The 25,813-nt window shown below is 43.9% G+C and overlaps 1 protein-coding gene across 2 annotated transcripts; it reads right to left on the bottom strand.

Moving 5' to 3' along the window:
• Positions 1-8,198: 8,198 nt before the first annotated feature.
• On the bottom strand, positions 8,199-24,696 carry gna13b (guanine nucleotide binding protein (G protein), alpha 13b). 2 transcript variants are annotated; one of them, XM_070922438.1, is made up of 5 exons: positions 24,399-24,696; positions 13,043-13,272; positions 11,066-11,116; positions 8,857-9,057; positions 8,199-8,577 (listed from the first exon to the last, which is right to left on the bottom strand). In XM_070922438.1, exons 1-5 carry the CDS (start codon positions 24,679-24,681, stop codon positions 8,206-8,208), a joined length of 1,137 nt encoding a protein of 378 aa, XP_070778539.1. In that variant the 5' UTR covers positions 24,682-24,696; the 3' UTR covers positions 8,199-8,205. The 2 variants fall into 2 exon arrangements, with proteins under 2 accessions (XP_070778539.1, XP_070778540.1); XM_070922439.1 differs by lacking the exon at positions 11,066-11,116 and having other exon boundaries at positions 24,399-24,681.
• Positions 24,697-25,813: the final 1,117 nt, after the last annotated feature.

The following is a 25,813-nucleotide window of genomic DNA, read 5'->3' as shown; positions in this document are numbered from 1 at the left end:
AAAGGACAAAGGACCACATTTGGCAGGAGAGTCCCTCCGGCAGCCTCGCATCGTCTCCGCGACGTGACTTGAAGTTTAGCTCACAAACCTTTCCAGAATCACTGTATCACCTTTATTACAACGTGTTTATAATGATGATTTGATGTTTTTTTTGTTGTTGTTTTTTGTTTATATAACCTTTTTTTCAGTTTTGTATTCATTTCAGTGCCAGGCAGGTCCCCGCCTATTAAGTGCTGTACTGCTTTCATTATGTATTTTCTAAATAAACTTTCCTCCAAACTCAGATCATCGTTTTGCGTCTGCTGCTGAGAAAGAAACTGGCTCCCAGAATAGTCTACAAAGCTTGTACTGGTCAGGCACCATCATATCTTAAAGAGCTCATAGTACCCTGTTACCCCACTAGAGCGCTGCGCTCCCAGAACATGGAGTTGCATGTGGTTCCTGGAGTCTCCAAAAGCAGAACAGGAGCCCAGAGCCTTCAGCTATCAAGCTCCTCTCCTGTGGAACCGGCTCCCAGTTTGGGTCCGGGAGGCAGACACACTCTCTACTTTTAAGAGTAGGCTTAAAACTTTGCTTTTTGATGATGCTTATAGTTAGGGGCTGGCTCAGGCCTATAATGTATATGCATTTGAACTGTATGAAAATGAAGTTGTGATGATAATAATAATAATACCAACACATCTTTGACGATTTATCATTTTAAGCCATTAACATAACCAGTCCCGTGATGGCACCACCAAGGAAAGAAGGTCATTTCATGTATGGGTTTCAATTGAAAGGTATTGGCCATCATCCAGATAACTGTCAGTAAGACCAGGATCAGAATTGAAACCAGCCTGGTAGAACTAAAAATAGGTTAATGTCACAAATCAAACAGTGAGCTGGGTGGTATTCCACAGAGACGGCTAGGAAGTGCTGGGGAAAAAAACCCACCAGTTTAACTTAACCTCAACAGCTGATTCAGGTTTAAGCTAGCGCACAAAACTCAACTCCAACGTGATCAAGCTCACTGAGGCCAACTTCAACACATTTTCTGTCTCAGGGTTTCTGATTATCACTTTCATGATAGATTTCCTATGGCTGCCCTACTGTCCATAGCAGTGGGGGGGGGGGGGGGGGATCTCTCTCACTGACTGTTTTGCAGAGGGATGGGGTTAGTCATTCATTCAATGCTACTAAAAGTAATAAAACAGCGCTCTCTACTGGCTGAACGGCAGTTGTGGGGCCTCCTTTCCATGAACAACAAATAGCAAACTTGATGATGAATATACTGGATATAGAGTTTCAGCCTCTCAGAGCACGTCACCAGAATGGAGGTACGTGCCACGGGGTGGTAGACATTAGACTAGACACTGCAGACCTCTTAAGTACAAGGGGGGGTTGGGCAATGGTGGCTGTCTCGAAGCAGACGGGACCGCTCTCCTGTGATAGGTTGAAAACGTCAGTAAGGACATCGACTAGTTGGTTGGCACATGAACACGGCCAAGGATGTTATCAGCTCCAGCAGCTTTGCTCATATTCACTCTCAGCAGGGTTCCTCTCACATCCGCTGTGGATACTGACAAAAGCAGAAGGGGGGGGGCTCCTGCTTTTGTCAGCCAGTGATGGTCTGGGTCACCTGCCACACATCTTGTTGGTGTTGCCGGTGCTGAGGTCTCTCTCCAGTCTCTCCTGATGTCTCCTTGATGCCAGCCTGTCAGTCTTGCTCTGGCAGTGCTGAAAGCGTCCTTGTCACCTGACCGCGAGGCAGCTTGTTGAGCTCTGGACAGGGCCCTCGCCCCCTCCAGTCACTCCAGGCTCTCTTGTTGGGAAATGCTTTTATTGTCTTTGTGATCGCCACGCCATCAACACATTTGTGGAGGTGTGATGTCACCGGTGATGCATGTCACTTGCTGAAGACGACAGTAACGGAAAGAAGCTGTCGTAAGAGCCTGCAAAAGCATCTCTGACGAATAAACCAAAGGTTTGATGATGTCACTGGGTCGCAGGCTCTATGCTGAATTTGCATGCAAGGAATATGTAACCAAATGTCTCGTATTATTTATTTTCATCTGTACCCATTCTTTTTGCTCACCTAAAAATGGGGGTGTCTGAAACAAAAGGTGCTACGTCCTAAAAGTGTAACCAAAAAGATATGCATGGAAACCAGAAAATAAAAGACAACATTCTGATCTCTTCTTTCATATTCATCTTTATAATCCCCCCCCCCCCCCGATCTTTTGATCTCAAACCACCAAAATGTCTTTAGTGTATAGCAAAAATAAAGTAACAAGATGGAGAAAAGCCCATGCTGTTCTAGCTACTGTTTACTCATTGTGTCATTTAGTTTAAGGTCACAGTGACCTTTGACCTTTGAGTCAAAAGTGTCACCTATTCCATGTCCGACCAACTGTGAAATATGGTCACAATCTCCCCTTCTGCTCCTGAGTTAGGGGAATAAATAATGGCCCAAAAAGGGGTTTTCCAGGACGTTGTGATGTCAGTGAAGTTGACCTTCGACCTTTTGGGTAAAAAATGCCATCACTTCATCGTTGCGTCCCGTTAAACAGCTGTGTGACATTTTGTCACAATTACCACATCAAATGTTGTTGCAGTTAAGGCAAAAAAAAAAAAAAAACATGTTTGTCAAGGTCAGTGTCACAGTGACCTTTGACCTTTGAGTTGAAAGTTTCACCAAATCATCAATTGAGGTAACCAGGGCTGCAACTAATGATTATTTTCATTATGGATCAATCTGTCTATGAAAAAAAACAAAAAAACAAAAGAAGTCCATTTCCCCCCCACGAGTCATAGGTGACATCGTCCAATGTCTTGTTTTGTCAACAGTCCAAAACCCAAAGATATGCAGTTCACACTGATATAGTCTGACTCACTGCTTGTTAGGGCACCATCGCTGATTAGCGTCTTAGCACCACCCGAGACGATCGGTGATTGGTTCCAAGAACTACGAACAAGACAGAGCGTTTCCCCGCCCCCCACCCCCCCCCATCCCCCCACCCCCCCCATCCCAGAACGATGATAGGTTGAACCAGACCTTTCTCCAGGAGCCAGAGAAAGCTTGTTATTTGAGCTTGAAAAAAAATGACTCATCGATTATCAGAATAGTCTAATCGTTGCAGCTGGAAAGCTAAGCTAATCATTATATATAATGATATAACAAAACAGCAGCTCCGTTTGGATGAAATAGCCAATAAACAGCACAGACATGTTTTGTTTTTGTTTTTTAAAAAAACTGTTGGATTTATTTAGGAGAGTAGAAAGGGTAAGACAGTATAAGTTAGACTGTACATTGAAAGCTTGTTTATCTGAAAATACCAAAACTGGGAAGAGAAATGTTTTATCTGAATGACTTGATATGGAGGACATCAAACTGTGATGTGTGGCATCATTAAAAAAAACCAAAAAAAAAACCTACAACAGTATAAAACCTTTGTTAACACGATCAGACAGTAGAGGCAGAGCTTGGAAAAGGAGGCACTGAACATCAGCACATTTGGCGGATCACTTGCAGATTTCTTTATAGACACAGGCATTAAGAGAATCATCATCAGTCAGCGGGCTCCTGATTATATTTAAACACAACATAATACCAAGTCACGACTGTGGAGCAGTGCTGTGTTGCATAGTTTCCTCTCACAGGTATTTACAACAACAAAAAAGGCTTTTGTCTCAATTTTCAAGTGGAAACAAACACAATCGAAATATTTGATTCTTACTGTTAACAGCGGCGACAGTGATGTCAGATTCACAGAACACACACACACACGCACACGCACACGCACACGCACACACACGAGATGTACAGAACCAGTAGGACAGAAATGTCAAAAGGCAAAGTCAAAGGCAAAAGAAGAATCTGGTTCATCGTGGGTACAACGTGCTTGACCATGTCAGAACCAGTTCTTCCCCCGTTTCAAGATCAGAAAAAAACAACTGATCACCATCAGATCCCAGGGCATGATGGCACCTAACACGAGCACTCTTCTCCCTCAACTCTGAAAGCCCGTCAAGACCGTGGAGGCCTGGTCTTTAAAGGGTGGCGGTCTGTGACACATCACAGGGGGCTCCATTAAGGAGCTCGAGACAGTCTTAACGGCATGCGGGACGTCATCGCTCACCCATCTGCTCACGCTCCCTCTGTCTGTGCTCTAATCATCAAATCCAAACTTGTTCAGCGTCGACAAAAGGCCATCTCAGGGTACAGTTCTGTACTGTTCTACTATGACTTCATGGTGTGTGTGTGTGTGTGTGTGTGTGTGTGTGTGTGTGTGCGCAACAACAGGCTTTCTTCTGGCCTGAAGTGACATGACACAACGGTCTGAATCCAGACAAAGAGGCCTCTGCTGGGCTTTTTAGCTTTAGGCTGTCCGAGCAGCGGCAGCAGACAGGACAGTATTTGTGTCTCACTCACAGACACAGACAGACAGACAGACAGACAGACACACACACACACAAACACACACACACACACACACACACACACAGAATCTTGCTGACTGGCTCTGCACAGTTTGGAGGAATTCACAGAGATTTTGGTAGATGGTCAACTTCCTCTTTTGGAGTTGGGAACACACACCAAAATCAGCTATATGACTTTGCTGCCCCATGCTAACACACATGTTGAGCCACAGCAGGTTCCTTGTTGGTCTGGGGGGGGGGTTTACAGCTGTCAGGATCTGATTTATCTAAATGTTGAACAAATATCAGAGCCTGTCTCTAAGTCTCGTCTCACATAGACATGGAGGGGAACGACACACGTCGAACGTGACATAAACAGAAACACGGGGCGACTCATCACGTGGCAGCCGTCCAGCAGTTGGTGAACCCGCTGTATGAAACGTCTTTCTGCCTTTAGTTGCAGCAACTAGAACAGCAACTGATACATTCTGTACACATTTTTTTTTACACGTTCCTCGATGCCCTCTAGATTAGCTGTAGAAAAAAAAAAGGGATTAGCACGTTTTGGCCAATACACTTTACAGCACTTTAACCTTTTTTTTTTTTTTTTTTTGGCAAAAGCACGCTGCCGCGTTTTAGAAAACATAAATGCTTCCTTTTCTTCCATTGGCTTCCATTCATTTTATACAATATGAAAATCAGCTTTTCAAATCAATTGGTAACAAAAACAGCTCAGGCTAGTTTAGGAGTCAATTAATTTTCATGGCATGCACAAATGGATGGAAACCAATGGATGTCTGAAACAGCGCGTAAAGTATAAATGATTTGTAGCCAAGGAACTAACACTTGCAAACTATATTGTTATTATTGTCTTTTCTTCTTTTTTTTGAAACACTTAAGAGTAACTTACACTAAATCCACTTTTCCAGATATTACACACCATCCAGAATTCATAGAACCACAGTTACATCCCTAAGTGATCAAGAGCATGCCATCTACGGTAGTTTTGGGTCATTACTGAGCCCCTTAAGAGGCTCACAGGTCACAGTTCTGTGCGAGTGAAAGTGGAGCCATTACGCCGCCCCGTGCAGACAGCTGCACTGATTACAACTTAAAAGAGACCAAAGGCCAAAAGGCGTCCAGACGCTGGAGCTAACGGTCTGTCAAAGAGGAGGGTGGGAGTGTCAGTGGTTTCGTGGTAACAAGGTGCTATTTAGTCCTTTTCAGTGATGAGCTGCCATTAGCAATTCTAACCACGACTATGAAGACGAGAGTAGAAAATAACTTCATAGAGCCACGCCTGTGTTCGACAACACAGACAGACTATGGCCTCCTTTATTAAAGTGAAAACAGTAAAACCTTTTTTCTGTAAATCTGGAGTTGTGACAGCTCAATTAAAGGCCATCTTCGTTCCTTTTGAAACTTGTGTTATACATTTTCTTTTTTTAATCCTTCTACACAAAAGTGTGAACATGAACGAGTGGAGCCAGCTATCTGCTCGGAGGCACACAGAGGACTTGTGTGTGTGTGTGTGTGTGTGTGTGTGGGGGGGGTTCGTGGCTCAAAAACCGCCCGGGAGGAAGCCGAGCGAATGGGACCGTCTCCTGAAACGCCGTGAGGCACACGAACGGTGTTTTTAAACGAAAACGCAGCTCGAAAAGATTTAAATTAAATAAAATAACACTCACGGCTCATACATAGAGGGTCTGCGTGGGGGAGGTTACATCTGCTGTTGGGAGTGAGAGTGAGGTTGGTGTGACACATTAGGCGTTAGAGGGAGGAGTTAAGAGGACAACGTCAACTGTACATAATGTACATGGCCAGCAGACACCAACTGCTCAGGGTCACTTAACTTAAGGATGCATGGGAGGGGGGAGAGCATGAACAGGTACCTTTTAGAAAACAAGAAGAAGAACAAAAGAAAATACTGAGCCACCTCATCACTTGCATAATACACTTAAGGTGGTAATCCTACCGCTTCCTTTCCCTGGCGAGTGGGGGCAGAAAGCTAAAGGCTTGGATGTGAGATTCCGCAGGGCTTCGGCATAAATGTGGCCTCAAAATCCAGCCTGACACATTTGGTGTTTTTTTTTGGAAACTAGTGAATCTCTGTTAATCCACAGTGCGGCGTGCGTTCAAAGCTGTCAAAGTGTTCGATGGTAATGAGTACTTTTCATGGCCATCCCGTCCCATTACAGGGATTTAGGGATTGACTTTTTTTTTGTACCCACAAGATAATTTTTTTTTTTTTTAAAGTTCAATAGTTGCATACCATGGCCCCAATGTACCCATGGCGTTAACATGTGATCTGCATCTGGGTCATGTTATCTTGAAAGGGGGGAAAAAACACATTCATTGCAAACAGCGACTTCATGGTTTTGTGGAGGTGGGACTCTTTCGAGGGTTCAAGCACCAACAGTGTTGGCTCTGGCCTCCTAGATGCTTTGGTTCAGAGCTGGGTCAGGTCCTTTGACCCCTTGCATGCATATTGAGATCTGATCGGGATGTACGGTGGCAGGTGTGAAAGCAGATGCCACTTATCCAGAAAACACATCTAGATACAGATCGTGGGTTAATACCAGGCGGGTCCCTGGTGAAAATGTGGTCTTGGTTGAAGATAAGATGGCCAGAGTTCTGCTGCTTCTTCTTCTTTTTTTTTTTTAAGCATAAAAAAAAAAAGAGTCTCTGACACATACTGAGAAATCTGTCATTTGACTCATGCGGAAAGGGCAGAGGCATGAGAGCTCATGGTTGGCTTCAAATCACAAAAGAAGTGGTTCACAATGTGCCCTGAGAAACTAGCAAAATACAACGTGTCACTCCGAAACCCTGCCCCGGGTGTTTCATCTTACAAGTGGTCCATGCGTTTGTGTCTGTCCTCTCTTACCAGCCACCCTGTTTAATCGACTGTAACGGAGTCCATCAGCAGTCCCACAAAGTGTAAACCCCTATAAAATATAAGTTAAAGAAAAATGCATAGGTACATACAGTATATTCATATATTAGAAAAAGAAACAAAATGATTAGAAAACTAGAATTACGTGGAATTCAGACAGGAATTCCTATCTGTGTGTGTGAGTGCGTGTGTGTGTCCGCCCTGTTCTTTCCTGTTCCACTGCCTCTCAGAGGAAAAACCCCAGCCCAGCCCAGTGATGTCATCACCAAGCGCCAGTGGAAAGCAGAAGTTATAAAACCAGAGACGAAACGAAAGAAGGCAACACCTCGGTGACAGTCGCTGATGTCGCCAGGCGAACGCAGGCGGCCTTGGCGACTACTCGTTAACGACAATTTTAAAACAAGCCCCTCCCACTCCTCTCCCTCCATAGCAACAGTGGTCAGAGCAGCATAGAAAATGGGACAGTGTGTGGATGTGAATTAGAGTAACACATAAGGAGGAAATACCATTAAAAGATGTAAGGAGGTCCACTGCAGAGAGTGGGGGTTAGAGGTCATTTACAGTGGTTTTCAAGGGTCAGAGCCTTTTAGAAAACAGGCTCTTGGGGGGGGGGGGGGGGTGCTTTGAGCCAAAAGGTGGCTGTTATAAGTCACAGTGAACAAGCTCAGTAAGGCAGAGAGCAAGCATGGGGAATGGTGGTAGTAGTAGTGGTGGCTTTAATACACAGTCAAAGTTCAAAAGTGAGGAGCGGGTCAAAGTCAGGGAAGGAGGGTGGATGGGTGGAGGGCCATTGCCCACTCCCTGGTGGTGGTGGGGGCTGGGGGAGGGGGGTAAGGAAAAAGGCACCTTGTCTGACTCCACCACCCTCCTCCTCCTCCTCCTCCTCCTCCTCCTCCTCCTGGTCAGTCCCCTCACTGCAGCATCAGCTGCTTGAGGTTATCGTGCAGGATGGTGTCCTTGACGTCGCGGAACACCAGCCGGATGTTCTCAGTGTTGATGGCCGTGGTGAAGTGGTGGTACAGCGGCTTCTGCTGCTGCTCGCGGCGCTTTTTGCGGAAGCACTCTACCAGGAAGCGCTGGACGTCCGCCAGGCACGTGGGGTCGCCCGAGAACTCGGGGAAGTAGTCTTTGATGGACACCTGCTTCACCTTCTCCTCCAGCAGGTCCGTCTTGTTCAGGAACAGGATGATGGAGACGTTGCTGAACACCCGGTTGTTTACGATGGTCTCGAAGATGTTGAGGGACTCGCTCAGCCGGTTGGTCTGCCGGTCCTCCATCAGCACCTGGAGGTGAATGCAGATATGTGTGCTGAGGGGAAACAAAAAAAAAACAGGAACGTGCAAAAGGGACTTTCCAGCCCTTTTCCACGGCAGGAACTTAAAGAAATGTAACGTAGCATGTAGCCTTTGTCACGGTTCTGCTTTTGTTTTCCGCTGTTGATTTTTCCCACACTGACGAACACTGAGGTCATCATTAGGAGAAATCTTTCAAATGCGGATTTATAGCATGGGAAAACAAGCTCTGAAGCCCGCAGTGTTCGTGCGCCTTCCACACTTGCTCACCTGGTCATATTCAGAGGAGGAGACGAGAAAGAGGATGGAGGTGACTGAGTCGAAGCACTCGAACCAGCGCCGCCTCTCGGAGCGCTGGCCGCCCACGTCCACCATCTTGAAGGGCACGTTCTTAATCTCGAAGTCGTACTCGTGGATGCCCTTGGTGGGCTTTCTGGCCAGGAGGATGTCCTGTTGGCTGGGGAGGTAGTCCTGCAAGCGTATTATATCAGATGTAGTGTTATTTTGGACGGGTTTTTGCTGACTTTTTGCAGTTTTCATCCATGATCTACATCAAAACTTGCACATTCAGTTGTGGGAAAAAAAGCCATATTTGTCTTGGTATATATGTTGAAGGGAAATCCCCACACACACACACACACACACACACACACACACACGCTCAGTAAAAACAAGAGAGTTAGGGAAAGAAATGCAGATCTTTGTGTTCCAGATTAAAAGGCAGTGCACACACTGCTCACGCTGTTGCTTTGGGACATCCCTGTTGAACAACTCCGCATTCCTGAAATACCAGAGCGCATAAACAAATGTGGGACTTTGGAAGAGAGAGTGTGTGTGTGTGTGTGTGAGGGGGGGGGGGGGGCTCAACCACACAATCAAGCCAAGGCAAATAAATCAAGTGCATCTTTTAACTATTTGGGACCAAATATGATGTAACATTATTGTGTGTGTGGCATGGCATATTGAGGACCCTGGAGAAAGAGAAACAACCGAACCAGGTTTTTGGTTTAAAAAAAAAAAAAAAAAAAGGGCATTTAAAATTGATAAAAGGAAGTCTGAGGCTGACCTACATATAAACTACAGATCTCTTGTAACAAGTTGGTGACCAGAATGGTGTTGGGTTTGAACCCAAGAGTACACATTAATACACACAGCACTTTCAGCAGCTTCAAGTCTCCAGTTGTACAACTCCAACTCAACGCGAGGGTGCTTTCAGACCTGTGGTTCAATCCACCCGTTTAGGACAGGTGGACCCGAGGACAAATGAGCCACGGTTGCTTATTAGTTTGGCACATTTTCATGCTCGCACTGACTCATTACAGCTCGTGAGGAGGGCTGTGGAGACTGTAAAGCCCTGACATTTATCAAACCGTGTCCATTGAGGAAATTACAGGTGACGCCCCTGGAATCAAAGAGCTGCAAGTATGACTCATTCTGTAGACAGTTTGAGTTATTGGTGTGTTTCATTCTAAAATCTTCATTACTCAAGACTGCAACTGGACCCAGTTGTTAAAAACAGGAACAGGGCCGAACACATGCATCTTGCGCCATAATACTACGGAATAGTTACACCTCTTTTTGTTAAACTCCCTGCAATGCCTCAGGGGTAAACCCCTGGACTCGTGGGCTGACGTGGATAGGTGTTACCGTGGTTACCACTAAAACTGAGCAAAACCATGTGGTTGGTCTGGTATCTTTTCACACCACAAACTAACCACACCGGAGTCCGCTTGGGAGTGGAGGGTTAGGGTTAGGCAAGCAAAATCAGTTTCATCTTTCAAATCCCTTCCAAACACACTTTTATAAAAACGTTTTTATGTGAATCATTCCCACTATTTATTTATTTATTTTTATTAGGGTTTTTTTCTTCTCTTGGCAATACTTGTGTGCACAGTTTTGATCCGTTTTAATTTGTATCTCTGTTTGTTGATGTGTTCTTAGTTGTATTTGTTTACATTCCACCTCATTTCTATTTTATTTGCTTTTTTGTTGCTGCCTGGTTTTATTGAATGGAAAGCACTTTGTAAAATAGTTTGGGTTTTTTGTGCGCCATACAAATAAAGTTATTATTATTATCATTATTTAATGTCAAATAAAGTTTCTTCTTTCAGGCACAGTCCACCCAACTCACTGAAGAGTGGTGTAAACCAGACTGACAACTGCATCTTCCGTTTAGAATAATTCCCCTTGTTTCTTGGAAAAGGCGTTGATTGGCCAATAGGAACTTGGGTGGTGTGGTGGTAGTGGTGGTGGTGTGTTGGGGGGAGGGGGGGTTGATACAGAGTGAACAGGGAGACTTTTGCTTAGCTTAGTGCTTAGCAAAAGTCTCCACGAGGACAGGAAGACAACGGTTTCACTTCTCTTTTCAACGAGCAAACCGGCTGAGCGCTATCACACCCATCTCCTCCCATCAGCGTGTTCTGCCCGCTTGGGGGATCTGATGATTGGTGGAGCCACTTGCAGTGTGGGTGGGACTTACCGACTGTCCGAGCTTTTCCAAATTGTCCAGGAAATACTTGACCGACTCCCCCTGAGAGAAAGAGAGATAGATTAGATAGATACTAGTAAGTTCCCAGAGCCCATGGTTGACATCTTCAAAACGTCCAGTTCTGTCTGACCAACAGTCCAAAACGAGGTCCAGTTCATTGAAGATTAAGAATACCAGAAAACATTTACATTTGAGAAGCTGGAAGCAGCCTAATTTTAGCCATTTTTCATAATAATACTGGTTTATATGTTCATGTAATAAAAATGTAGTTCAGCAGTAACACACATGGCTGAAAGCGAAATTAAAGGAAGGGGGGGGGGGGTTGTGATGTGATGTGATCAGGTTTTGTGGCAGGATTTTATGAGTGTTGGTCAGTCTGTCTGTTGACAATGTGTTCTGCTGCAATAAAAATGACTGAAGACTTTTATCTTATTATTAGAAAGTTTTCCTTCGGCAACATCATTTGCAGTTGAAAAAAAGGCAATAAACTCTGCAATATATGTTACATGTTTCTTAAGTATTGGGATAATGTGGCATCGTGGGGGCTACATACGCTGTAGACTAGCGACCAACGGGGGGGGGGGCAGCCCAGCACGCATTGGCCAGCTGCTTGTATTTGTCTGTATTTTCACTGTCGACACGTGTTGACTGCTTTGCAAAAACAACTTGCAACATCATGATATCATTTTAATGCCATATCGCCCAACCCATTCCCAGAGGACCAACAGCAACGTTACTTGGCTTTCAGCTTTGCTTACTGCTGTGTATGTGCCACGATGTAAATACACTGCAATACCAGTGATATCCTGATATGATGGGGACTGGGGGAGAAACCATATTGACCATATTGGGGACGTCAAAATGCGTTCCTTCTACGGACCATAATATGACTTGTTTTGAATAAAATGGACAGTTGTTGTGTTAGAAAGCATAGGAAATCAGTGGGTGAATGTTCAAATTCTACCAGCCACTCAATAGATCAGCATTGAAGCAAATGGATCGGCCACTTGCATATCTTAGCTGATTTGCTAATTTTGTGCACGAATGAAAATATCTTGGTGCGCCCTCTTTGAATCTCAGCTGCTCCGAACAGACGCTTGGTGAGCTAATTTTCCTGCAGGACAGTTACAGATCACTCTTCCGGTGAGCAAGACACTGCTGGACCACAATCTGAACTTGGGGGGGGCAGCGGAGGGAGAGGTGGGAGGAAGGAAAGGGGCGCGGGGAGGCAGAGAGAGAGAGAAAAGCAGGCCTTCATTAGCTTGTCTGTGTCCGCCTGTGTGCGCGCTCAAGCAGCTGCAGCTCTGCTCTATCGTCCGCGAGGAAGAGCCTTTATCTGTTTACTGTCAATGCTCGTCTGTGCAACTCAAAGCCCCCCCTTGACCTGCTCACAAGTAAATCACTGGACGTCCCACAAGTCACATGCGGACAGAGCTAAAAGTAAGCATCACGGATGTCAAACTACGGGGTTCAGTGTGAAACTCATCCTCTTCACTAGACGCCACTGAAGGACCGGACAATGACAAACACACCCACCTCTGCCCTTTCAATTATATTGCACCAGAAACGCAATAGAGACTTTCAGCCCTGAGTGATGCATCAAGACGCTTAAGCCTTTGTTTATGCTCGCGCGAGAGACGACGAGGAAGATTGTCATAAACCAACATGGCCGCACTCTGCACTAGAGCTTGTTGTTGCTGAGGAAGATGTTTTTAATCCGTTAAATGTGGTGGCGGTCTCTCTCCATGAGTTCAGAATCATGTGGCTGTCCCTGTGGTCTCTCATGGATGGGGTTGTAGAGGTGCTTACACATGGCGTACCTGCTCGGCCAGTCTAGTTTCACGGGCGTTCATCACCTAGTTAATAGTCTCGCTCACCAAATTTAGTCCGCCAACTATTTCAGTCGCCGTTTGCCTCCCCTTCCGCTAGCTGCGCGTTACTAGTTTCAAAGTCTGTGGTTTTACTCACCAGCTGGAATTCTCTGCGGCGGTCGTAGGCATTCTGGATGCCCTCGTCGGCCCACAGGGCCCGGATGGATGGCAGGTAGTGCTGGAAGACTTTGTGCTCCACCATGCCGTGACCATGGGCCATCGCCGACCGGGTGTCAAAAGCCATCATGGTGTCTCCATGCCGCTGGTTGGACGGGTTGCCCCATGGGATGTGTAGCTTCTCTCGAGCGTCCACCAACACTCGAATACCTAAAAGCAGGAGACAAACACATGTCTATTACAGTCGAGACTATCCCTTATGTCGCCTTTGTAAGGAATAAAATCCAGTACATATGTGGTTCTTTGCACTGGATTGGCATCGGAGGAGCTCTGCCTTTACCAAAACTCTGTTAATTCACTGGTATCCTGATGGTGGTGGAGTAGAATTAGCAGCAATCTGTACAATTATATCACTGGACACCAACATCACATGCAAACACTGTTACAGTTTGACATACATGCTTTCAAACTAACCAAAGGCTAAATATATAATATTTTTGATCAGGATACGTCCTTTAACTCTCACGTAAAACAAACCTCAAGGACTGCCTTCTTTCACCTCCATAACACAACAAAAATAAGGAAGACCCTGTCTCAAACATATGCAGAAAAATGAGTCTATGCATTTGTCACGTCTAGGCTGGATTATTGCAATTCCTTATTATCAGGCTGTCCCAATAAGTCCCTGAAGACTCTCTAGCTGATCCAGAATGCTGCGGCACGTGTACTGACAGGAACCAGGAAAAGAGTTTCTTTGCACTGGCTCCCTGTAAAATCCAGAATAGAGTTTAAAATCCTTCTCCTGACTTATAAAGCTCTTACTGGTCAGGCACCATCATATCTTAAAGAGCTCATAGTACCCTATTACCCCACTAGCGAACTGCACTCCCAGAATGCAGGGTTGCTGGTGGTTCCTAGAGTCTCCAAAAGCATAACGGGAGCCAGAGCCTTCAGCTATCAAGCTCCTCTCCTGTGGAACCGGCTCCCAGTTTGGGTCAGGGAGGCAGACACACTCTCTGCTTTTAAGAGTAGGATTAAAACTTGGGGGACTTCCCATGATGGGGGACTTCCCATGATGCACTCCTCTCCCTCTCCATGTTTACACATTCATGTCCCACCAATGCATGTTACTAACTTTATATTTCTTTGTGCTTTCTCGTCTCGCAGGTGATCCTGTGGATCGTGGTCCTGGTACACCTGGCTGCTGCCGCCATGGGCCTACTTGACTCTCATCGCTACAATTATTATTATTAGTCATATTTCTGTTATTATTAAAGCTATCATTGCTATTATTAGTAATATTTTCATTATTATTATTATAGTTGCTATGGCTACTACTGGTGCTGCTATACATCTGTCCCCAGGAATTAAGACTGCCATGTCAACAGCTCAGTTGTCATGTTGAGATTATACATAAATATGATACATTCCTTCCCAAAGGCATACATACAACATACAGTAAATTAATGAACAAATAAGTGCATCTAAAAATGATTAAAAGAATAAAATCACCACAACAATGACAACAACGAAGATCAGCCTAATTTTGCACCTGCAACACCGAATATCTGGTGGGATTAGAGAGACAAACAAACCCCAAGGTTGTTAGTCCCGGTGGCAAGTATCCGTTTACTTCTGCTTGAAGTAATGTTCACGGTATCGATATATATTCTTGTTCTAGCTGCGTTACTGAGTACGGGGTGCTCGGCTCTACCGAGGACAAGGTGCTCGCCGGCTGCGCTTCTTCCGTCCAAGGCTGCACCAACGTTGTTGACTCGGTGGAGCTGACAGCCAAATACTGGAGGTGATAGTGACGAGGAAGAGACTGCTGAGGTTTTTTGGCTTCTACCTTGCCTCCTTGACATTATCCATAAATGTCTCAAAGGAAGTATCTGTGTTACTGACTCTTTGGCTAGCTAGCTAAGGTTGCTAGGTAACGTTAGCTTGTGATGTTTGGAAGCGCCAAATGTTCAATGTGACTCTACGTACAATGAGGGCAAAGAACAGTGATCTCAGACCTGCTGCTTTCCTATTGTGCAGGGGTATTCAACCAAAATTCCTCAAATGTCCTCAAGCAAAGGTCCGGAACATCCTAACGTCTAACTTGCGTTGTGATTCAGTGTGATATATATTGAAGCAGCCTAGTAGTTTTATCAACGTCTGCATGTAATCAACAACTGACTGTCAAATCAAATAAAGAAAGTACAATTCAAAAACATTTTGACAATATTTATTGTCACTTAACATTGGACTATACAGATATATAATACTGTAGATGTGTATAATGTTCTTCTCTCTAAGTAAAAGAAGGGCTGCATATAAAAATGAAGTAGAAATAAATGAAATAGCTTTCAGACCCGGCGTGCCGCTGGGCTTGCAATACACCGGTGTAAACCCTGCAGCCAATCATAATCAGCCACAATAAAAACATGCTCTCTGCAGGACGTCAGGGAAAACAAGTGGCGACGCTACATCACACAGCAAAGGCCACGCATTTAATGAGCGAGCTGACTGTTTAACCCGCGTCTGATGCGGCTGGGCGGGTGACAAAAGTCGAAAGGAAAAAAAAAAAAAGTCAAGACACACAGCCCAATCAGGTGCTGATGAGTGCTGACGTTAGTTTGATTATCACACAGGTGACCCAATTGTTAGCCAACAGAGTCTGCATCAAGTTGGAACTTTATTCAGTCCTGACAGGAGTGCTGAAGGCTGAACACTGAAGACTTTTTTTTTTTTGCAAAGACAAAGCTGTCTACATATAACATTTCTGTCTCACAAACACTGCAGCCACACACGAGAGCTGATGAAATACTGATAAAGCTCATTTTGGATGAGCACAAGTTAGCGAGCAGAGATGAGCGGTGTGCTCAGGCGCCGAGTTTACATTGGCGCTCTGTGAACTCCGCTTCACCCCTTCAAACAAGCCTGCTCTGACAATGTGTTGTGTTACTTAGCCGTCCCCAACACACGGGTTAATCCAGCTGTCTGCAGCGTGTGTGTGTGTGTGTGTTGAGTCTGTCTACATATCTCCAGTTCCTGTGCTGAAAGATGCAGCTTTCATCCACTTTCTCGTCTTTGACTTTGGACTGGAAACAACACATTGCCAGTCCAGCTCTTTTGTCTTTCACAGTTGGGGACAGATAACAGGATGCCAGACCTACCCAATATTTTATACTGACTTGAAACAATTTAACTATATACACTCACAAGGGTTTAAACAGGGAGAAACAAGAGTTTGGCCAGTGTTGGGGAGGTGGGGGGGGTGGGGAGAGCCCAGCACTAGATTATGATGATTTATTTGTTATTATAGATTTGACTGAATATTAAGCTGAGGGTGGGTTTTATCAGCTGAGACAACATTTTTTCCCCCTCAAATGACGAAATTACCATATGAACCTCTAAGCTAAATGTACTGTGCATGCTGTTGCTCAAATCACTCATATTTATAAGTTTAGCAGCAACATGAACCACACAGTTCACCTGGCAATTCACAAATGTGAATGTAGTCCGGAACCCCTCGGTTCATTTTTGATTTCCAGTGGGGGTGGGGGGGGGTGTTATCAAAGCGCGCACACCAAAATGCCTCTGGACGCAATTGGATAGACCTACAACCATTCAGAGCAATGGAACATTTGACATAGCTCTTTTTTAATCAACAAAAACTTTAAAACATACCGTCCAGTTCATTTAGTATTGCCGAGATAGCGGATTCAACAGAAAGTTCCGCATCAGTGGCAGCCATCTTGGTTGTTTACAAAAATAAAATGCCTCAACTAGCCCTTCTGGTTGAAAACCTCTGACCTTTTCAGAAAGGCGCTGGTGCTGTCGCCGTCGCTCCTTTTCAGGCAACCAGTCAAATGTTAGATGAGGCGGGACTCGTCCCCCTGATGACCAAGAGAACGAAGTAGAGGCTTGTTCTGTCCGTGTCAGTCTCTCCTGACAGAAACCATCATAACACAGACAGAAAAAAGCCCATTTGTGGGCGCAGATCGGCCCGGACTCTGAATGTTGCTGTTGAGTTGTGCTGTTGTCACCCTCCACGTTGTAAGCTTGCTGTTAGCTGTGTAGTAAACCCCTTAATGTAGTGTTAAGATATTGAGAGAAAAGCCAGAGAAAAACACTATATGTACACAAGCCTTTAGCTCAGTTTTTTTGGTCTCCACCAACTCCTGAGGGAAATGTCTGGCTCTTTAGTTGCTAAACGCTCCACTATGTTCACCAACCTGTCTGTCTGCTGCTGAGCGGGTCGTACAGTGGCTTTTTACAGCGTTGTCTCTGAAAACTATGCCATGAGAGCGCTGAGAGTGGACCAGAACAGTAACGTTGTGGGCCGACAGAAAGGCTATGAGCTGAAAGTCACTAGAAAGCTCCGTAAAGCAGAGGGGAGCAGCAGATTCTGCCTTTTGCATGCTGTGACCAAACTGCATTCTGATGTAGCCTGGCCCTGATCTCAGCAAACTCTGCCTTTTGTGTTGAAGTGACATTTATTGACTTCCATGTGCATCGGTCTGCTGCTGCAGTCTGATTGTTCAGCCAGCAGCAATGTCTCTCACCCCTGACAGTGACCTTGGCTTTGTGTTTGTGTGACCCCCCGGCCAGGGACACTTGGAAACCACCTGGATCTGCTCCCCTGCTCCTAACCTGGGTTTACCACTGCTCTCACACTGGGCCTTTCCTTATGGTACAGTTATACGAATGACAATAATAATAATGATATCACTCAAGCTCCACTTCAGTCATACTCCTGGACCCACAAAATAATGTGTCATGTTGGCATGCATACCTGTCTGCATCAGCATGCGTGTAGAGCAGAGACCCCAGTACATTCAGTGATTTTGATATATGGCAGGAAATCAACAACAATTCACTGTTTTCTGACATTTTACCAACAAAATGATTCATCAGCTAATCAGGAAAATCTACATATTAACTGATAATGAAAATATTTATCAGTCACTTATTGTGTCTGGACCTCTGGCTACCAGGGCATCCCTATGTAGAGACTGTGCTTGACTGATATGTCCCCAACGTCCCGCATTTCCCCTACTGTCTTGTTAGCTTTGTTTGCATCTGTTTGGGGTGGGACAACTTACATACATGTCGTTTGGTGACTTCACGTGATTCCCAGCACAGCTTAAAAAACCAACCAGTGAGTGTTGAAACTGTTTAAATGTGTAAGCGTGAAGTTAATACCTGAGATCACAATTCAACAGCAGCCACGGAAAACTGAATGTCTACCAGTTTGAGCAAACATGTAGGTGGACCTGAAACTCTAAACTGCCAGGAGGTGTTTTGACCTGTGATTGACGTCCGGTCCAGTGCATGCTGGGAAAAGGCCGAAAGCTCCCTGCCATCCTGGACAAGATAAGAGGCTTGGATTGATGGATGGATGCCTTTTTTTTGCCGTCAATCTAGTTTAAATTATAACAATAAATGTCCATTTGTATGTATTGTGTATCTGGAAACCCAGAATTTTATAATGACATTGTCCATAACACGAACTCCCCTCACTCTACACAGAGCAATGCTTTGGTCAGTGGGGAGAATGAAGCGGCGCATTCGTCTCAACATCAACTTGATAATTTCTGATTCTGATTCTGATTGACGATCCCGTTCTCAGCCGTGGCTGCGTGGAGCAGAACTGCGGCTAGGTTATATTACATTACATTACATTTCCTGAATATGAAACACATATTTCAAATGATTTCAAATTGAGATTTTATAGACCCTTTTAATACAGACAAGGTTACGTCACGGTGTTGGCTGGAGGCAAACACGAATCACCTCAGTTGGCTACATGACCTCCCAAAAATATCATCGTGCTGTGTAGTTGGGTGCCAGAATCGAAGGAGTAATGGCTCCAAGTTGAAATGTTTTATCACATACGAGCTGCCACTGCCAGTCAAAAAAAATCAGGTAGGTGTAATGCTAAATATCTGGCTATTCCACCGGAAGTAATCCTGTCAGTATCGTCCATCCACTGAGTGAGCGTGTGCGGGTTGGTCGGTTCATGTTAACTTTAACCGAGTGACCGTACATATTCAGAGAAACTCGTATTGTCTTCAGCCATTGTTAAAAAAAAAAAAAACAAGCCAACAAACATCATAATGTTTACTAACAGAAAAGGGGTCTATACAATTCAGAAATACATTCTGCCTCAACGCCCAAAAGAATAAATCTTTTTTATTTTTATTTTTTTAAATCATCTTAAAATTGGCAGGGCATAAGAAATTGGCGATTGTCTCTTTAATCATTACTTTTACACAATTTACAAGACTACATAACGACTGATTAGGCTGCAAAATGCTACATGCTGGTTGAGAGCTTCAAGCCAGACGAGTCAATACTGCAGATGACTCCACACAAGCTACATTCTTCAGACACTTTGCAGGCATAGCAGAGTTTTTTTTTTATTTACCTGCAACAGTTTTGAACTTTGTGTTTACAGGCTTACACTTGGACACCTGTAAGAGTTTTTCTTTTTTTTACCCTCTCATCATGGTGGATGGTCTCGCCACAGCATTCATTCATTTAATGACAGCATGTATCTTTTTTTAAACTTCTTGGCTATGATGCAAAATACCATAGGTAACCAGTATGTCAATAGTGCGTCACCGACAGACTCTGCTGCTGCTTCCCCTGCATGTTAACATCCCCTGACAGATTTAACTTTTATACTGAAATGACACCGTTTCTGTTTCAGTTTAACCACGTCAAGCGCCAGTCACTTCCCCCTGAGTGGCGCTGAGCGAGCCTTTCCAGCCTCGCACATCACACTTCCCTGTTTGCACTAATTCTAAAACTAAGGCTTGCGTTTAACTGCTCCCCACAACCCCTGTGACATCATGGAAGTACAAACAGAAGCTCCTCTCTCTGGTAAGTCACCGCTTATTGTTATTCGCCTCACACTGTGCAGCGCCAATCACCTCTGAGCTCAGGCTGGGCGGACTCTGCTGTCTCCATCAACATTTTAAAACGAGGTCCAACTGTAAGCCTGATTAAATCACACCCAATTAAGACTCAATAACAACTAAAACAGACTAAAAACATATCTTTTTTGCAAGCTTTTAGTTAGATTTAACGTGTGTGGTTAATGGGTAAAACTTTTAGAATCAGTATTATTATTATTACCTTTCAACCTCCTAGACCCCATAGCGCCCTGGAGCGCCTGTTCTAAATTTCACTATAGCGCCCGGCAGCACCCGTCACTTTACAACCATTCCCAGAGTGTCAAAACGCAGAAAATAAAGTCCTGAGCTTTGTATTGTAGATACTTCAAGTTGTCATCAATGAGCGGAATCACAAATACAAAAAAGATTTTTTGTTTGTTTTGTTTTGCAGATTTCCACACGGTTTCCACTTGTAAACGTCCCCGTCTTTCTAATCCAATGCATGCCGTAAGACTGTGTTGTGACAGAGACCCGGCCCACCGTTCATCGTGGAAAGCACCAAAGAAGAAGAGTCGGTAGGGAGGACTGACCAGGGATTTTCTTTTCTCTCATATAAGTCACCGAGGACACCACCTGCTTCCACATCACTGCTGTTTGTTCCTATAACATTGCTGTGTGGTTTGACGTGTGGGACATTTCTCTTTTATTTTGAAAGCCCAGCGTTATCCAGCGGAGGGTCTGCTTTGTTGTCAGACTCTGAACGTCGACTCAGGAAGCAAACGGAGAAAAAAAGAAGTGTTTTGTGTGTGTGAGGAAGAGAGTTTCAGTGCAATTTGTTGTTTTATCTGTTTGTTTGTTTTTTATGTGTTGAATCAAACTCGGTCTAAAAAGCTACGCATGCCACGTGTTTGGTATCAAGTTAAAGAGGAAGTTGTGTGGGTTTTTTTTTAATGAAAACAACTTATGATTGTCAATTTCTTAATGTTTAAGAGATAAAGCTGCTTGTTTGGATTAAGTAGGAAAATACTCATTTAAGTGAGGGTTCTCAGTGAACTGCACTCCAGAATTCTATTGGGGTCTAGAGGGTTAATAATAATACCTTCTTATCTTATTCTCTTTTTATCGTAGGACCTTATTATCTTATATGTTCTTACGTGTTTTTGTCATGTATATATCTTTGCTTTTTATTTTGAAGCACATCGAGCCTACGCCTGTCAAATGAAAGCGCTGCATAGATAAACTTGACTTTTGAGATTACTTTTGGGTGTTGTCCTGATGTTTTTGTTCCTGGTTCAACCATGTGAATCACCTTGTAACTTTGTTTTGAAAAGTGCTGTATAGATAAAGTGTTATTATTTTTATTATCAATTTATGGCTCACTTGTATCAACTATGGTAGTGCTGTTACTACAGTTGCCCTTTCATCAGTGATGCGCTCTCTTTCTGCACACGCTTACATTTAATAAACTGATTATAAACCCAGCTACATGTATACACGGCCAAGAACCAACTTCCTCCAGGACAGATCTAGCTGGGAAAGGAGAGAGGGGGCTCCGTTTTTATTCCACACATTGCTTATCTTGATCTGGACACGGGCTTTAGATGGGCAGACAGACGTTCTCAATTGTGAACTGAGCCAACACCAAAAGTAGCCGCAGTGTGAGCTGTCAATACATCTTGACGACAAGGTGTAAAATCAACACCCATCCAAAGCAAATCCCAGTAAGATTTCTGGTGGGGTAAATAGTGAGGGTCACCCATAATGTTGTGTTAGGATCATTTAAATGGCCCGGTAATGTTCATATTTTTGCCTACACCAGAGTTTAGCCAGCCATCATACAACCACTAAACATACAGCCAGTCAAGTCAAACCAAAACAGCAGCTCTGTTTCCAGGTGGCGTCACATGAGAATTCAATTCAATTCAATTCAATTTTATTTATATAGCGCCAAATCACAACAAAGTCATCTCATGACACTTTACAAAATAGAGCAGGTCTAGACCGACTCTTTATAATGTTATTACAGAGAACAACCTGTGTGATCAGTGACTTCCATATTTGAGTTCCTTTCTGGTTTTCGTGTTGGGACGGCACGGCATGTGGTCTACAAACCACGATGGAGATAATCATGCGACTGATGACGCCGCTTCCACATGAGCATCAAACCCTTTGATGAGTCAGTATGAAGAAACAAATCAGAACACTAAATATGACTGTGCCGTGTAAATATAGATATCCGCCTATTAAACATCACTGAGATGAGCGACCAGTTTTGATGATGTGTGACTGACAACTGAACTGAAAGCTGCGGTCAGGTACTAAGCATAGCTGCGACGGTCTTCACACACACATGGCAACGGTTGTTCGTGTTTTAGAGTCATGCCGGGTTCAGGCTACACGATAAAATGGTCACTGTCAGATTAGGCGATTATGGTCATAAATTCTGTTCCCTGACCGAACATAGGTTGCCGTCCTTCACTGCGATAGGGACCGACTTCCAGGAACAAGAATGTAAACAAGCAATGGCGTCTGAAGCAGTGTGTATGATTCAGCCCCACTGAATGTTAGCTTCAACACACATTACAAGTTCCTGTCTGGCTGTTCTGTGTTTCGAGACTAAAATATCTCCAAACTAAGGACATGTTGAGTGTCTGTTACTGGCTCACTCAGTTGCAGACTGTCTCATGTTATGTCACAGCGGGCTCGACCTGTGCGTCTAACTCATAGAATTCTGGGAGACGACAAAAATGGGGACTACTGGATATCTTTGTAGAACTGTTTAACTATTTCATTCATTCATTCATGCCACAACATTTTGGCTATGGCTAAATCCGACATTTGGAACAAGTGGCTTGGCGACACGGAGCTAGCAAATGTGTATATATGCACCAGAACAACACTAGGGTCAACTGCGTCAATAGCATGTTTTTAATGCAAACTCAACACTTCCTGTAGTTGATTTTCACAGTTAAAGCATTCCTGCTAGAAAAGTGTGTATGTCTTTTAGTGCCAAGTAGCCACAGGAAGCTGTGAGCAAGTCTACCTTTTAGACATTTTAACCACTTTTTATCAGTTCTGTGTTTACTGTGATGTGGACAGGTGAATAGCAGCAGGACCTTACTGCACACATAAAAAAAAAAGGTACGCAATGCTGTTTGCTGTGTTGCTGGTATTACAAGCGGATGATCGGTCAGTGTTGTCATACAAGCAGTGGGAGACAGTGACAGACAAGTCAACGGACAACTGCTCACATTCTCAAAGTCAACGTATAAACGAGAAAACAAAAACAAAATGGTACAACAACATAGATTAGTGAAGCCATTTCCGTGACGCAGCTCAACACTGAGAATGTTGATTCAAAACCACCAGTAGGTTTACTTGATATTCTTTGGTTACTCCGACTCACCTCAAGGCAACAGCTCAAGTGTATGCGGTTTCTCTCCACAATGACCCGGGTTAATACCAAAAGTCAACTGTACCCATAATGCAACATGTGGCGTTATTGTGGCTACATCTCAAAGCAAACACGCAACACGACAAAGCAGACTGCTAAACACTGATGATAATTGTTTAGTGGAGTGATTCTGTAACTTTCACACGACACATCTGAAACCACTGACCAACCTGTCCATCTGTACTGTAACGTTAACATAACAGTCACACACACACTCTTCATAAACTCAGCCCAGATAGGTGGATGATCGGAGAAACCAGACTTCATTCAAAAAAGCGGTAAGAATTTATGTTTCAGCACTGTACAGCCAACAACTTGCAAACACAGACACTTCTCTTGAAACAGGGTTAGGGTTAGGCTTGTAAGATGATGCATGGCTCTTCCTGTAAATTTCGTACCAGACTGATTTGTGGGTGCTGTTTGACTTGTCAATGTGACAACTTCCACAAAAGGGTTCACAGTGATTCAGTCATGTTGTAGGCCAGTTAGAGAGTAAAGCCAGCTTTCCTTATTTTGACGATGGACAAGTTTACAGTAAACAGGCACATTTTTCAAAGGAATTTGGTGTCCTGTTCTCTCCGTACAAGACAAGAGTGGCATGTTTCGGGTGCTCACAGCAGCCATGAGGAAAACACTAGCACAATGTCAAACCATTGTGTACGTTATATGTGAGTTCACATTAAGAACGGAGAAAACTAAATCTGGGAAGCCGCAGAATAAACACAATGACCCCGCTGCACGCGACACTGTCCCCTTCAGTCCCACCGCGTAGACAAACAAAAATAACATGGGCGTTTCTTGGTCGCTTAACCAGCTAACCACACTAGCTTTGTCGAACACAGAAAAGTGCCCCTCCAATCGGCTCAGCTGCAGCTAGCATGGCTACCAACTTCCCACTCAATACTCTTTACACCCTAAAGTAGGTGACCAATACAGACAAAACAAGCCAGCTTCACTATTTGAAATACAATGGGTGCTCAGTGTAGCCTTACCTTTTATAACATTACTAAAAATCGTGGCTCTGAATTCTTCTTTGGCCTTCTGATCGAAGTCCTGCCCATGGATAATGCGCATCTGCTTGAGGAAAGTGGACTTGCCGCTCTCGCCTGCTCCAAGTAATAAGATCTTTACCAGCCTTTTTACATAAGTCTTATCTCGATTAATACACTTATCTATCTCTTTGGATTTCCGCAACTGTTCTACCTCGCCGCTTGTGAGGAGACAGTTAGGGAAACATTCAGATAAGAAGGAGCGGGACGGCAGGAAATCCGCCATCTTTGAAACAACTTCATCGATACAGACAGCGAGGAGGGCTGAGCTCACCCCAGTCCGCAGTTGCATTCAGGTGTCGTAGGAATCCACTACAATGTAACTCCCACCTGTAGTTTAACCATCGAAATCCAGTCAAATACTAAACTGAAGCTGAACCTTCAGATTCTAAAGTTTTCAAAAATAAATAATAATAATAATTTTTTTTAAGAAAAAGACATTGGTGTCTTCAATAAATGGAATTCTGGCAACTCTCATACACAAATATCATGTGAAACAGCAAAGGAATAAACAATATTCAGTTCTACCCTTTCCTGGATTTTTGATGCCTGGTTTATTTATAAAAACAAAACAAAAACAAAAAAATCAGCTCATGTGGGTTTAGCATTTCAAAAGTCTACAGAAATCTTTAGTTGAATGAGGTTCAAATGACCCCTCTTTTTGTCTGTCACATGCATGATTACAAGCCTGTTTTCCCAATATGCATGAACTCAGCACAAGCGAGAGGTACAGTGGCGGGCGAGGCACGCTCATGATAAACAACGTGAGCGCGCCCACGCGCTTCTATGTTTGGGCGGGTCGCACAGATTCCTGTCGCGACATATCTCTCATATTTCAAAACATCTTCGGTACTAATCTCTACTATGTGGAGGTAAATACATACGTGGATGAAAAGTAATTAGCTATACAATTTTAACTTGTGCATATATGCATACACTTTGTTCATCATTTAAAGACTAAATAAGGACATTTTTAAAGGAATAATTCGATATTTTGGGAACTATGCTTATTCTCTTTGCTACTGAGAGTTAGATGATGGACACCACTCTGATGTCTGATACAATAAATTTGAAGTTACAGCCAAGTTAGCAAAAGCTCACGAATTAACACATTTTGTCTTGTTTGTTAAATCCTTGAAGTGTAAAAATTACACATTGGGGTTTTACGGCCTTTTAGATACTTGTAGACTCCACAAAGTTACTGCGCCTGGCCAAGAAATAGTTTGGAGCATAAACCCCAATGAAGTTGTAATTTCAATAAGTTCAATTTTTACACCCTGTTTGCAGTCTTTATGCTAAGCTAAGCTAACCAGCTGCTGGTTGTCGCTTCATATTTGTCGTACAGACCTGTGCTATCA

The sequence above is a fragment of the Enoplosus armatus genome, chromosome 17 (assembly GCF_043641665.1).
Source record: "Enoplosus armatus isolate fEnoArm2 chromosome 17, fEnoArm2.hap1, whole genome shotgun sequence".
Taxonomy (NCBI): domain Eukaryota; kingdom Metazoa; phylum Chordata; class Actinopteri; order Centrarchiformes; family Enoplosidae; genus Enoplosus; species Enoplosus armatus.
This window is presented reverse-complemented; position numbering and strand designations above follow the sequence as displayed.